Source organism: Peromyscus californicus, unplaced genomic scaffold (genome assembly GCF_007827085.1).
Source record: "Peromyscus californicus insignis strain IS unplaced genomic scaffold, ASM782708v3 Scaffold_6__1_contigs__length_162567912, whole genome shotgun sequence".
Lineage (NCBI taxonomy): Eukaryota > Metazoa > Chordata > Mammalia > Rodentia > Cricetidae > Peromyscus > Peromyscus californicus.
The window spans coordinates 63,808,527-63,824,270 of NW_026294584.1; the positions used below are offsets into that span (position 1 = coordinate 63,808,527).

The 15,744-nt window shown below is 49.1% G+C and overlaps 1 protein-coding gene across 6 annotated transcripts in view; it reads left to right on the plus strand.

The window, feature by feature from the left end:
• Positions 1-15,744, plus strand: part of Dpp6 (dipeptidyl peptidase like 6) — an 883,656-nt gene that overhangs the window by 795,615 nt on the left and 72,297 nt on the right. For all 6 annotated transcript variants that reach the window (XM_052721907.1, XM_052721909.1, XM_052721906.1 and 3 more), the window contains exons 11-12: positions 12,792-12,915; positions 14,499-14,537. In XM_052721907.1, coding sequence (XP_052577867.1) covers positions 12,792-12,915; positions 14,499-14,537 — 163 coding nt within the window. The remainder of the gene's footprint in view (positions 1-12,791; positions 12,916-14,498; positions 14,538-15,744) is intronic.

Genomic DNA, 15,744 nt, shown 5'->3' on the forward strand with positions numbered 1-15,744 from the left:
TACAGAAGCCAGAAGATGGGGCCAGAGCCCCTGGGATGGGAGTCACAGATGGTTGTGAGCCACCATGTGGGTGCCGGGAACCAAACTGAGGTCCTCTCCAAGATCAGCAAGCACTCTTAGCCTCTGAGCCATCTGTCTAGCCCTGCTAGAGGCACACAGATGTATCAGAATGCAGTCTCAGTGTGAGCACACAGTATTTGCCTGTCATTCCGCCCAGAACTAAGAATTTAGTAGTGAGTGAGCATGAAGCCTACAGTGTAGAGGGTGAAACAGACATCAGGCAAAGCCTTATAAACATGTAAACAACTGTGGACCTGAGAAGAATCATGAAGTTGTATGGAAGAGGCCATTTGTCTGGAGATAACCATGTCACAGGCTAGACCAGAATTTCTCAGCCTTGACACAAACAAAATCTTGGGCCTGATGAGTCTTGTTGTGGGGCTGCCCTATGCATCCCGGAGTCCTGAGTCCACCCTGATCCCTCTCTCCCTACCCCTAGCCATGAATGGAGGAGGTCTCCTGGCATCAGCAAAGCTCCAACCAGAGAAGCCCTGGTATGAAATGAGGTTCCCTGCCAACTGAGTGGATTCAGTCCCCCGGCCTCGGCCATTTCCAGCCTCTCTTGCTTGTTCCCTCCTCTGTCAAATGGAGGGAGGTGCCCATCACAGATGTGTGCAGTCTTATGGGTAGCTCTGGAAACTCTAGGAAGTGATGCAGGGAGCACAGCCCTCACCCATGCAGTCATCAATCCCCTGGCTGTAAGTATTCCCTGCAGGCCACATCTCTCCCCTCAAAAGTCAAAGAAGTTCATGTTCATGTAGCTAACTGGCTGTCTAGCATCACCTCTGGGCATTATCAATTAAGTGGTCAAATTATGGTTCCCAGGTGAGACAGGGGCTCGAGCTGAATGTTTAATTTACCTCCAGAGTTAACAAAGGATGCAAGGAAGTATTCAAATGGGTCCAGGTGCCATTTGAGAAACTAAATATCTAGAGAACACTGGGCAGACATATAGCATTGAACTTATTGGGTTCCTGCTGGTCCAGCAGGCAGAGTCCAGAAGATTCTCCTATACCAACAGGACTGAAAGTTGCCCAGTCAGTCAAAAGCAGTCAACACAGGAAGGGACGCTCCTCATGATTTTGCACAATCTCATTGGCCTCTGCAGGAGGGCTGGATGAGGTCGCCAACCATTTCTAAATGGCATCTGAAACTGGACAGTCTTTTGTAAGCTGGAATGCCTGGTCCCCTTCCTACACCCAGGCCCTACAGCTCTCCCATCCTGGTCTGGGTTACTCCATCTTCACCTTGAACAGCGACCTGACTGCCCTTGACTGCAGCAGGAATCTGCTCCTCCTTCACACCCTTCCTTCTGCCTAGCAGCATCGCCCCCATGGCCTGTCACTCTCCTGCTTCCCTACCTACTGCATCTGCAAACAGTAGCTAGAGTGACATTTGAGCCACCTCGGGTCACGAGGCCCCTGCTCAGAGCGTCTGCAGCTTCCCTCCTCATGGAGGAAAAGGACAGCTTCTATGGCAGCCTAAACACTCAGCCACTCAAACCTTCTACTGGACGGATCACTGTAGCAAGCCCCCAAAGTCCATCACTAGGATCGTCTATGCCCAGCCCTTTTTGAGAGCTCAAGGTCACTTGATCTCCCCTTCAGAGCCAGGGGATCTGGAGAGTCGGCTTTTCTTTATCGACTTGTTCCAGTTTCTGCCCCCCACTGCAATGTGGAATGGTTGAGGCAGGGATGCACACACACACACACACACACACACACACACACACACACACACACACACACATCTATGCTACCATTCTGCAACAGGCAGTGGTGTGCTATTTCAGTTCAGGACACATTTGCTGAATAAGTAAGTTCATTTAAATATTAGAACCAAAGTTCCTATTTACATGGAATTTTGAGGTAGATTTCTTCATTTGTGCTGATTCTTTTCTGAGGATGGAGGCTAATGTTTTAGCATTAGACATTGGTGACATCCTCCATCAAGAAAAAGTGAAATGGGGGGCTGGAGAAATGGCTAGTGAGTAAGAGTGCTTGCTGCTCTTCCAGAGGACCAGGAGTTTGGTTCCAAGCACACCAGTCGGGCGGCTCACAACTACCTGTGACTGCAGTTCCAGGGGACTCTGTCACCCTCTTCTGGCCTCCATAGGCATCCCCACACATGTGGCATGCATATACAGAGACAAAAAAAAAAATAAAAAGAGTAATACTTTAAAATTATAAAGTGAAATAAGACACTTGCATTATGCAGGGTATAAAGGGGACTTTTTAAATGCCTTGAGGTGGGGCTGTGAGATGCGCTCTATGGGTAAAGATGCTTACAATGAAGCCTAAAGACCTTAGTTTGATCCAGAACCGACTCACAAAAATTGTCTTCTGGACCTCCACATGTACACTATGGTATTCATGCACACACACATACGATTTTAAGAAATCTTAATGCCCTTGAAAATAGAGGAAGAAGTAACCAGGAGTCCTGGGAATGCAGGCCTTCAGTCAGCAGGCAGACACAGGGCAGAGAAGACACCAGGCACTGCCTCAGTTTCCCCAACATTCTTTGCCTCCGCCCATCCTGGCTTCTCTGTGAGTCTTTCCGCGTGGCTCCCATGCCCTCATTTTCCTAGGTGCCGTGTACTGCATTAAGCACTTAAGCAATGAGGAGTCCCCATGGGAATGAACAGTCCCCAAAGCTGTGACAGCACCCTTCTGTGGGCTGTGAAGAAACAGGGCAGGAGCCACATGTAGGAGCGAGAGGGGATCGTGTGGAGGTGTTGAGAGCACCTCACAGACACCTCAGGAACCTGCCAGCAGCAGAGTCATCTTGAGAAACTTGTGTCAAGGAAAACTGAGACTGGCCCTGGGACACACATAATTTATACAAGCACTCCATACACATAAAATAAATAAATAAATCTTTTTTAAATTATGGAATATTTAAAAACATGGATAGACATGTGGTTCTGGATATAGATGGAAATAAGGAATAAGAGACAGGGATGTATTGTAGATACAGATCCCTGTTTTTCCCGGGAGCGGTGCAGAGATTGTGAGCGTATGTGAGTGTGTATCTAGCATGGACTGTACTGTACTCTTGCTGTGCAACTCTGTTTCCTGAGCAGCTGACACTGGCAAGCCTTCTCTGCTGCCAGCTCCTCCTCCACACGCAGTACCCATAGCACAGCCTGTGCTAACCCACGTGTGAAACCCGGCCTTCCTCCTTTTCAGTTTAGACACAGCGCCACACTGTGGTGGGTCCTGTCTACGCAAGGTGGGAAACTCTTATTGGTGATGGGAACAACGTATTCATTCCAGGCTGGGCAGTGAGAAACCTTTGTCAATTCACTGCCAACGCTTTCACGGAGTCACTGCCAACAACGGGATTAGGCGTCTTCACTGTTTAAAAGGCCTAGCTCATAGAAATTGGAAATTGGAGTCTCAGAAGTCTCCTCAGATGCATCTTCAGGGGAGAAACAGGGAAAGTCTGGTGCTCGTTGCTATGACTCGGGTGTCACGGGCATCCTGAGGATGTTGTCGGGAGACAGTAGTGAATGATGAGCTCTATGGCAGGCCTGTGAATAGAGTAGACATCAGCACAAAGAGGCGTTGACATCTGAGTGTGTCGGCAGCATTCTGGAGGAGGTTTTTTTTCCAGGCTGTGTCACAGGGCTGGTGAGTCGGTTGATGGTGAACACAAAGGGCTGGAGTGACAGCTAGTCTTCTCCCCTGAGCCACAGATAGCAAACCAGTACACCGGTTTGAGGGTATCTGCAAGAGAACAGGACTTGACAGAATCTGGTCTGCAGTGTGTCTTTAAACATGTCTGCATGCACTGAGGCATGGGAGAATGGATGAACGCCCACTGTCTGCCAACAGCAGGTCAGTGTTTTGCTTCCATCTTCCTACCGCCTTCCCGTCTCAAGGGTCCTGATGCTTCTAGAGCTTCTAAAGGCTCCTCACTTCCCTTACATTACACACACACACACACACACACACACACACACACACACACACACACACACACAAACCATGACTTACAGAGACCCAAAACAAGGCAAGTGACTGCTAAAGACACCCCTAATCCATTACAGGGCCAGGCCTGGGTCTCTAAAGCTGGAGTCCATTGCCACCTGAGCTCCTACCTGGCTCTCAGGTCCCGCTGGAAGCAGAGTTCCCTGAAGTCCCCGCAGATTGTCATGGTCAGGACACATATTCAAAGTGCTTACTGCAGGCCCGATGTTCTCAGTGCCACCGGCAGGGACACTGGGAAGGTTTGAAAAGTGAAAAGCAGACTTGTTCAAGGACTCCTCTGTGAGCAGGTTTCTTCCTGTCACCAGGAAACAGCTGCAGCACGTTGTCTTCTGAGCTGAGGGCCAAGGGCCTTGCTGACTACCCCATTCCCAGGAAGTCTCTATCTTTGCTATGATGAGCCCTGCCAAAGAGCTAGCCAGCATAGCCATGTCCTCCTCTCAGGACCCTGTGCCTGGTGGAGTGCTCCTAGGAATCCACAGCCTCGGAAGGAGAAGGTGACTGTAATCCGAGGGGTAAGGAGCCCACAGGCCATCTGAGAGATTGGCTGTCCCAATGCCTTATAAGCATAGTCACACTGGAGTCCTCATACCAGGGAAAACCAACAAAACAGTATGTGACCATCTCATAAAAGCAACTCAGGGAGCCTAAGAGATGACTCAGTGGTTAAGAGAACTTGCTTCTCTTCCAGAAGACACAAGTTCAATTCCAGCCCCTGCCTGACAACTCACAACCATCCTTAAGTCCAGTCCCAGGGGATCTGATGCTCCGTTCTGGTCTCTGTGGGCACTGTATACTCATAGTGCACATCCTCATGCAGGCAAAATACCCATACCCATAAAGAGTTTTTTAAGCAGAAGAAAGCACCTTGTATAGGGAGATTCTCCAGACTTGGGAGTCAGTGAGCAAGTGACATCAGAAACAAGAAAGGTTTCCATGATAAATTAATAAATCTTTAAAAGAAAGGTTCCTCCGAGGGCCAGGGCCTGCAGAGGACCACAGCATCATAAAGAAGTTGGGTGAGCAAGGGAAATGAATGGCCCATGGGCTCTGATGAGGTCTGTAAGTGCGCAGTCACTGGGTGGGCAGGCCCTGCTTTTCCATGCATACTCGGGTTGTGATAAGCAGGACTGTAGGCCCTGTATTGAACAGAGGGTCTTGACAAGGATTGACACAGCAGAGGTATTGAGCAAGCACAGTGATCATTGTGAGCACCGAGTCAGCCAGCAGGCACTGTGAGCACCGAGTCAGCCAGCAGGCATTGTGAGCACTGAGTCAGCCAGCAAGCACTGTGAGCACTGAGTCAGCCAGCAGGCACTGTGAGCACCGAGTCAGCCAGCAGGCACTGTGAGCACCGAGTCAGCCAGCAGGCACTGTGAGCACTGAGTCAGCCAGCAGGCACTGTGAGCACCGAGTCAGCCAGCAGGCACTGTGAGCACCGAGTCAGCCACAGCAGAACACTAACTTAAGATCAAGTATGGAAGGTATGTGTAGTGGTCTGAAAGAAAATGACCCCCAAAGGGAGTGGCACTATTAGGAGATGTGGCCTTGCTGGAAGAAGTGTGTCACTGTGGGGGTGAGCTTTGAGGTCTCCTATACTCAAGCTCCACTCAGTGTCCCAGTTCACTTCCTGTTGCCCATGGATCAAGATGTAGAACTCTCAGCTCCTTCTCCAGCACCATGTCTGCCTGATGCTGCCATAAATCTCTGAAACTGTAAGCACCAAACTGTAAGCCAATTAAATGTTTTCCTTTATAAGAGTTGCCATGGTCATGATGTCTCTTCACAGCAATAGAAACCTTAACTAAGACCATATGTATTCAGTGGACCCCAGCAGATCAGAGTGAGCAACTTCCCAGTGGCCAGGGTGGATATGGACAGGGTGGCATCAGGATGGAGCTGAGCATATGATCTAGAGTCACGGCCAGAGTGGAGGAATTTGAAAGAGGAGACAAAAGCCAGACACCAGACCTCCTCCTCCCACCCTCCCAGAGGGAAGATGTGAAGAGTTACTCAAGTAGCCTTGACAGCAAGCAGGTGTCTACAGGCTATTCACAGCCCAGCATGACTAAGTGCAGATGTTTCCTTGGCAACAAGACAGTGTCATGAAGCTGGTGTCAGGCTGAGCATCAGCGATGCCCTCTCTGGGAGCTGTAGGGATCTTGCTGTGCCTCAGAAGTCACTCTCTGTGTTCTTCATCTGTGAAAAAGGGACCTGAGTCCTTGAGGTTCAGAGTCCACAGGGCTCAGAAATTCACCTGATATGTTAAAGACTCCAGCATTTACCCTCAAGGGCTAACATTTTCTTTGGTGAGGCATTTGTCAAAAGGGACAGCTGTGACCAGACATATCTTAATCCCTCTGTATACCAGCCTGTGCTCCAGAAGAGAAAAGACAACCCTCAAATGTGCTTAACTCCACAGTATTACAAAGCTGCTTCTTAAAAATAAGTGAGCTGGACCAGGAGACCCCAGGAGACTGTAGTGCCCATGACCTATAACAACAGGGGCTCTGTTGTCATCTCAGTGCTGGGGAAAGGGGGAGGGATATTCTAACTGGGTCACAAGAGCAGAGAGAGCCAAATGGAGCAAGCTACCAATAGGCTGGGACTTTGGTTGATGGAGGACTGTGAGGAGGGAGCCACAAAAATAAATACCACCATCTTTCTCCCTACCCTTTAACCTCTTGACAGTCCCCTATCGGGCAGTCAGAACCCTGATGCCATCTGTCTTAGTTACATCAGCATTTAATTGAGGCTTGCTTACAGTTTCAGAGTTAGTCCAGGATCACCATGGCAGGAAATGTGGTAGCAGGCAAGCCGGCATGGCTCTGGAGCAATAGCTAAGAGCTCACATATGATGCAAAAGTTACAAGCAGAGAGAGAACGGAACTATTCCTGGCATAGGTTTTTGAAGTCTCAAAGTCCACCCCCAGTGACACACTTCTTCTGACAAGGCCACACCTCCTAATCCTTCATAAATAGTTCACCAGCTAGAACCAAACATTCAAATATATGAGGGTATAAGGGAACATTCTCATTCAGACCATCACACCATCCATACAGTTGAGCCCTGACACAAACACAGAGCAGAATGGAGGAAGCAAAGGGCACCTGCAGGAACACATAGAAAACACTCAGCATGCCCTCATATGACACTGGTAATTTGCCCAGGAAATGCCTAATACATATTGGTGGACAGTGGATAGGTTGATATATGAGCCTGTGTGGATAGATGTGTGATGGATGGGTAGATAGATGGGTAGTAGATAGATTGGTAGGTTGGAAGGGTGTAAGGATGTGTGGAATTAATTAGATTGGTGGACAGTAGAAGGTAGATGAATGGGATGGATTGGTTTGGATGAATTAATAAATGGATTGGATGACTAAATAGATGGATTGGATTGGAAGGATTGGAATAGATGGGTAGATGGATGGATGGATGGATGGATGGATGGATGGATGGATGGATAAATGACAAGATGGATAGATTAATACATAAGTGAAAGATGGATTGGAATGAGAGAAGATAGATAGATACAAGATGGATAGGTTAATTGAGCAAGTGTATTGGATGAGTTAGCAAATGGATGGATGAATGGGTGGGTGGGTGGGTGGATGGATGGATGGATGGATGGATGGATAAATGGAAATTAGATGACAATAAATGAATAAAGATGATGGACAGATAAGAGTATTATGAGTGGATGGATGGATAGATGGATGGACAGTATGATAAACAAACCGATAGACTTTGACTACATTAAACTAGAATACAGAGAGGGCTTCCATAAAAATGACTCTGGGGGGCTGGAGAGATGGCTCAGAGGTTAAGAGCACTGCCTGTTCTTCCAGAGGTCCTGAGTTCAATTCCCAGCAACCACATGGTGGCTCACAACCATCTGTAATGAGATCTGGTGCCCTCTTCTGGCCTGCAGGCATACATGCAGACAGAATACTGCATACATAATAAATAAATAAATTTTTTTTAAAAAAATGACTCTGTCACTCCTCTACAATGGACACTTTCACTGCTGCATCATTAACTGTTAAATAAAGAACCCATAAGTGCCAAGGTGTGTTCTCGGTAAACCTGCTTCTCACAAAAAGAGAGAACCATCTCAGTGAAAGAGAAAGTATGGAGAGGTATTGAATAGCCATCTGTTTGAATGTATTACTTCTCTGTTTTCTGCAATGCCCTCGGCCTGCGTACATCTTAATAGTTGCATGATGACTCTGAGGAAGACCCAGACAGGACTGTGAACTTCATTGCAGGCAGCGTTGTGCTCAGTGTTATGGCAGCTTGCTCAAAGCGGCCCTCTACTAAAGCGCATCTCTTTACAAACAAATTGCCCTCTCACAGTGCATTCTCTTCCAGCTTGGTCCATGAAATAAACATTGCTTTAAGAGTTAACTGCAAGCTCTTTGTGTCACGAGACTTTGTTCCCTTTGCCCTTTATTGCCACAGGCTGTCAGAGCCTGTGCCAGAATCAGCAATACCAAAAAGTGACTTGGCACATTAATCCCTGGGAGAAAAACAATACCCGTTCATATTTTATGGTAAACAAGTGGGCTAATCAAAAATTCATCCACTGCTCACCAGCAAGCTCCTCCGTGCTCTGAGCTGAAGGCACCTCCTTAGCCAGACTGCAAGTGCCCTTCCCATAGGCTCCCAGGCAGAGCCTGCTTCCCTCCATAACATCAGTCCCTGAGCTGGAGTTAAAGGCCTGCTCATCCAGCCTCCACCCAACCTATGAGTCAGTGCCTGCCCATCAATTTACTTTAAGTAGAACCCTGCCATCCACAGCATCTGCCCTGGGTGCTCTTAGAGTAACTGTGAGTGAAGAGCATCCTTTAGCATGGAGAGGCCATCAGAAACCTTTCCAACTTGGGTCCAGCAGAATGATTTTTTGTGAGGGAAGGGGGTGAAAAGAAGAACTCTTCTGCCATCAGTGAGGTAGTGACATGAGAATACACTCTCGGCACTCACAAGTGCATCCATGAAGCAGGCTTCAGGAAGCACCTAGGGCTGGAGAGATGGCTCTGCAGTTAAGAGCACTTGCTGCTCTTCCAGAGGACCCAGGTTCCATTCCCAGCACCCACATGGTGGCTCACAACCATCTGTAACTCCAGTTCCAGGGGAACTAAAGCCCTCTTCTAGTCTCTGTAGGCACTGGGCGATACTCCTATAAAATAAAATAGAAGTGTGCTCCTTGAGCACTCAAAGAAATCTGGAAATTTGCCTGAAGGAGATGGAAACTCCAGATGCAAATGTTGACAACAGGTTCAACAAAGCTGGCTGAGCCACCGGAATAAGAAGCATCCCATACTGTATCCATGGACATTTGTCCAGAAAATTTATTGAGAGGAGATGAGGATTCAGCAAACAAGCTACATCCTTTCTGTGCCAGGTCCAGCCCCAACTTCCTCAGAAGGGTTACACTTCCCATCTAGCTTTGTCCTCTCCTTTAACTGCTTCCTGCTTTCTTTTCATTCCATAGCACTGCATCTGTCTACCAAAGCATGTACACACATTCAAAGGACATTGATGAGGGGCAGGGCTGGAAATAGAGACCTATAGTTTGATGAAAACTCCATATGTTTATACAATGTATTTTGTTCGTCTCTATCCACCACTGTCTCCCTCCAGCGCCCACTAGTGCCCCCACACTGTCACCCTCCTGAGTCCATGTCCTTTCATGTTGTTTCCAGTAACCCCGAGTCTGATTTATGTTGCCCGTAGGTGCAAGCATACGTGGCTATCTACTGGGGTATGGGCTGCCTGTTAACAGTCACATCCCCAGAGTGACTCCCTCCCAGCCCTCAGTGGCTAATAGTTTATCTGCCAAGGATGGGGACGTGGGAGCCTCTCCCCTAGCTGGGATGCTGGCTGGCTTGATCTTGTCAGGCAAGCACAGCTGCTGTGAGCTGGTGTTTGCAACATCATCGCGCCCAGAAGTCAGCATTCCACAACTCCCCTCCCCGATCAGCTCTTATGTTCTACCCCCTCTTCTGCCATGTTCCCTGAGCCCTGAATCAAGGGGTGGTGTTACTTCTTGATGACTTGTTCCAGAAGTGCCCAGCCCAGCCCAGTCCCACCCATAGCATACAGCTTGAGGACACTTTTTGGTGACTGTTCCACAAGTCCCACTGATGAGTTGCTTTCCAGAAGGGAGGTTGTGTTCATCCGTCTGTTTCCGGTACTTCATATATAAATCAGGAATAGGAAGTTTGGAATAAGGGCCACTGCCTTTGGCTACTAGTGCAGGGAATTTTTATATAGCCAAAGAGGTGCAGAGTGAATGTGCCAACATTTGAAACAGGCACAGGTCCCTCATTAGTGCGAAGGCCATGAGAGAGGCAATCCTCCCAGAGCCCTCGATCTCTCTCCTTCATCCCCCACAGGAGTAGTGTTGCTGGCAGTACGAGATGGTTATACGTGGCTTCCCACCCACTCCCTGACTGCCTGTGCACAGCAATGCCCAGGAGGTCATCAGCACACATTCATCCCCAGGGCTTTTCAAGCTGCTGACCTCCATCTGTGTGTGTATATGTATACATGTAGCAGTGAGTACATGTGTGCGCATGTGTGTGCACAAGTATGTGAGGGTAAATGGGTGAGTATGGAGGTGAATTCATGTGTGTGCACACATGCATGTATGCAAATGTGTACACATGTGTGTGGAGGCCAGTCAGCATCAGGTATTTTTTCAATTACTCGCTATCTTAATTTTTTGAGACAGAGTCTCTACTAAACCTGGAGCTTGCTAGTTCATACTGGCTGACCACATGTCCCAGGGAGCCCCCCACCCCCAGTACTGGGACTTTGGGCACACATTCCTGGGCCTGACCCTTTTATATGATGTCTTGGTTTTGGTTTCTGCTGGTGTGATGAAACATCATGAGCAAAGCAACTTGGGAAGGAAAGGGTTTATTTCACCTTATAGCTCTTAATCTACCATCCAGGGAAGTCAGGGCAGGAACTCCGGCAGGAGTATGGAGGCGGGAACTGAAGCAGGGGCCATGGTGGAGTGCTCCATACTGGCCTGCTCCTTGTGGCTTGCTCAGTCTGCTTTCTTACAGCACCCAGAACCACCAACCTGTAGGTGATACCTTTCACAGTGATCTGGGCCCTCCCACATCAATTATCAATCAATAAAATGTACCACAAGCTTGCCTGAAGGCCAATCTGGTAGGGGCATTTTCTCAATTTTCTCATGCCTCATCGAGAGGCTGTGAGACACAGGAGCACACCTCTGGGGTATGTAGCTAGAAGGACAGTCCCCATCAAGAGGCTGTGAGACACAGGAGCATACCACTGGGGTATGTAGCTAGAAGGACATGCTGCCTCTCACAGCGGGTGCCAGGACAGGGGACATGGGAGGGTACAGACCCTGTAGACACTGTGCCCAGATCCACTGGGCCTGCAGGCTGGGGAGCAGATGGCATGAACAGAAGTGGCCTTGTTTTAGAAATCTCAGAACACAGAAGGTTAAAATCATGCGAGTTGCTTGTGTCTAGAAATGCCTCCTGTTTGAATGTAGATGTGATGTATTCCTTACCCACAAGGCCTTCAGAGGTTCCCAGGACTGTGTGGGGCAGTTCCAGGGCCCCTCTCACCCCTACCCAGTGAGCCAGACCTTCTGTTTGGAGGCTGTGTGCTCGATCTGTGTATCAGTTCAATGACTAAAAACTGATCAGCAGGTCGATTTGGGGAATGAGCAACAATCAGCCGTTGGGTTTCCTGGTTAAGGGAGGCCTGGCTCCAAGTGCCCATTTATTCAGGCCTTTCTGCCACTTCCAGTTCACCAGGGGTGCCTGGTGAGTGTGCCACTGTTGCCTGTGATAAGAGATCTGGTAAGAACACAGAGTGTTCATCCTCAACAGCAGATCTCATTATAGAGGACGGGCAGGCGGCTGAACATGTTAGTGGCTTCTAGAACATTCTAGGAAGTCACCTGAGGATACCTATTTGGGGCACTTACTTTCTTAACATTTTCTTCTTCCTTTTTGATGAAAAGTGGGGCACTCCAGCTTTGGAGAGTCCTGAGCGATAGAATTCGTCAGCACAAGCCTCCCACCCCACCCCACCCCCACCCCCAATATTAACATCAGGCCACTCTGAGCATAGTGCTATTTTCAGGTTTGGGTAAAATCCAGCATGTGACATCAAACCAAGTTCACCGAAGCCCAGGGCCAGAGCCATTGTCCCTAACCCTGGCTACCTTTTCCTTAAAGAGTGAAGAAAAGAACCGAACCCTCAATAGCCCAGCCTCAGAGCCTCTGAAGCTTAACCCTCGGAGGATCCCCTGCACTGCCCCTCACTCAAGGCCCCTGCTCCCTCACTCTCAATACTCACCCCTGACTCTCTGCCAGGTCCTTCTTCACCCCACCTACCCAATGCATCAGCTTGTGTAGAGTTGTGCCTTTTGTAGGCCTGTGATGTGAAACTGAAGTCAGTAGAGCCCCAGGGAGAGCATGGGACACCCCCCTCAAAACTGGTGGGGCGCTCCAGTGTCCCCATCTTCAGTTTCAGGGCCCCGCTGGTAAGGGCAGGTGCTGAGGGTTAACTGACCACCCTGACACTCAGCTTTCCATAAGGAGCTTGGACCCACATGTGTTCTTGGATGACCCTGTTTCAGAACCCCACACCTACCCTCACTGGCTGCTGAATCCAGAAGTGGAGTGTGACCAGATCCTGGTGTCCATTGCCCCTGCTCACACTCTTGTTTGTATTTTCAGGGAGTATTACATCACCATGGTGAAGTGGGCCACCAGCACCAAGGTTGCGGTGACCTGGCTGAACCGGGCCCAGAATGTGTCCATCCTGACCCTCTGTGATGCCACCACAGGTGTCTGCACTAAGGTACGGGGATAGAGGAGGGGGTGGAGGAGTGGCCACAGCATGGAAGGTAATACCCAATCACTTGGAGCCCCTTGGGCTGGAGAAATGAGAAACCCTGCTGAACCCTGTCATTGATGCTATGTCCAGCCTCTGGTTTGGTGCCACCTGGTGGACAAGTCAGATATTGCTACAAAATCCCTGAGCATATCAGAGCAGCAGCCTTGGGGGTCCTCACAGGCAAGGGGCTGTTTCCCTTCACACTGGCCACTGCTGTGCTAGGAACACTACTCTCCTCATTCTCTGTTTCTCAAAGGAGGAGGGGACTGGCCCAAGACTTGATCCAGCTACAAGTACTCAGCCCAAGCATACCCTCCCCTGTCCAACACCCCAGAGTCAGGTGCCCTAGCTCAGGTAAGGCAGGTCTAGGCAGACCAGCAGTATGTCTAGGAGCAAAAGGCAGCCCAGGGTACCTTTACCTCCTGGCCAGAGCAGCAGACTCTCCTTTCTGTTGCTGAGCCATAGCCCTAAGAAAGTCACCTCACATTGAATTTAAAAGACCAAGTGAGACTCCAGGCAGATCTTCCAGAAACGGTTTTGACCCTACGCTTCTATTTTTCTAGCAAGAAACACCAGTCTTTGGTAGGTTCACTTAGACCTATGGGCTCTACCAGGCAGCTCTCAGCACACTGCCGAGGGGCAGGGGCGTCTCTAGGAGGTCACAGTGAGCTGTCCCTGCCTCTGACACCTCATTGGGTCAATGTTTCCTCTGGGTGGTTCTGATGGGCTTGCTGGAGGAGAAGGTGAGCGAGGCAGGGCTCAGGGCTGGACATCTGTGCTGAATGTCCACCTCTTCTGTGCCTGTCCTGATATGCCCACCGTGAATAAGGAGTGGCCACTCCCAGTGCCACAGGCGGTGAAGACCAAGCACCATGCTGGTGGCCCCTCAGGTGACAGCAACTGAGAGGAGCAGTCATCTGGTGCTTGGGCATGATGTGTTTGTATGTCTTTGCACACAGCTCTGGAGAGCAACTTTCATACATGCTATGACCCCTTTTACCTGGCTTGGTTTCCCATGATTGTTTCTTGGAACTGTAAACTGGAATTTTGATTCACAGTGTCCACTAGCACACACACACACACACGCGTGCGTACACACACACTCACACACACACACACACACACACACACACACACACACACCGGTTCCAAACAGTGCAGCACCTGAGGCTTGCCCCTAAAGGGACACCCTGACCAGTGGTGATAGCCATGTAGAAACACGCCCAGCTAGTGTGGCTGCCAAATGGGCACAGACTGGCCAATGGTGACCAGTGACCACCAAGTGTTAGAAATGCCATCAGCTTCCGCAGGGCTGCTCACTGCTTGTTAAGGGCAGTGGCATTTTTCTTGCCCGAGGACACTTGTGCTAGCATGTGAGCCACAATATGGGACACAGAGAAGAACAGGGATTACCTCTCCACTGAGAGGCCCCCGTGGCCACTCTGTGCGAGTGAGCGCAGTTACCATGTAGATGAAATTAAATCATTCTCTGTACAGTGCATGCAAACAAACAGAAGTCCCTTTCTAATGCTCCAATTCCGTTTCAGAAACACGAGGATGAAAGCGAAGCTTGGCTCCACAGACAGGTAACTCCACACGCCAGTCCCCGTGTTCCCATCACCCCAACCCCCTAGCCCAGTGGTTCTCAACCTTCCTAATGCTGTGACCCTTTAATACAGTTCCTCAGGTTGTGGTGATTCCCAACCATATAATTATTTTCATTGCTATTCTGTAACTTTAATTTTGCTATTATAAATCATAAAGTAATTATCTGTGTTTTCCCGTGCTCTTAGATTACATCTGTGAAAGCCCCTAAAGGGATTGTGACCCACAGGTTGAGAACCACTGCCCTAACCCTTCACAGGGGTGGGTACCATGGTTTTCATGTACGGGAGTCGCTTGGGAATCCAAGTATATGTGCTGTTGTGATTGGGGCAGTGTGTGTACAGCTGCCTCTTCATCCTCCCGGGATACTTGGCAGACAGTGCTGTAGAAGCCAAGTTCCCTAGGTGGTAGTTTGGAAGTCGTTGCCCATCAGGACAGTGATGGGAAGGAGCTCAGCTCCCATTCAGATGATGTAGTTGGCGAGCTCAAAATAGTGAGCCCTGAAAATTGCCCAGATGTGGTCTGCAATGGAAGGCAGGTGAAAATGTGGTTGGTACTCCCATTTATTCATAGGCATGGTTTTATAGATCTCTCAGTGAGAAGTCTCCTTAGAAACTTGACCCCAGAATCATCCCTGGGATTTTTTTCGCCATCCATAACTCAGAAAGGCACCTCAGAGCAGGCTCTGGAGGCTGGAGACTAAAAGAAGTTGGGGGTTTGAGGTGTGGCTTGCTGGTGCCACACTTACACAATGTGCCTGAGACTCTTGGTCTAGTCCCCAGCACTGAAAAGCAGAAATCAGTCAAAGGGGGTCAGCAGGGGCTGGTGGGTAAAATGTATACTGCCCTTGGCGAGGACAGAGTTCATACCACAGCCCCAAAGCTGAGTGGCTCAAAACTGCCTGTAACTCAGCTCAGTGGTCAGATGCCCTCTTCCGACCTCCAAGAGCCCTCACACTCTTATGCACATACACACAAATACACATAATTTTTAATTCAAATAAATCCTTAAAAATAAGAGATACCGGAGGAGCCTAGGCAAACCACCCTGTGATACATGTTTTTTAAATAACATACCCAGAGAGTGACCCCTAGCGCCAGTAATTTCTCTTGATTCTTTTGTCTCGTGCCTCACTCTTGCGTTAGAAAGAATGGACAACATTCAGAGAATTTCTTATTTAGTCCACCA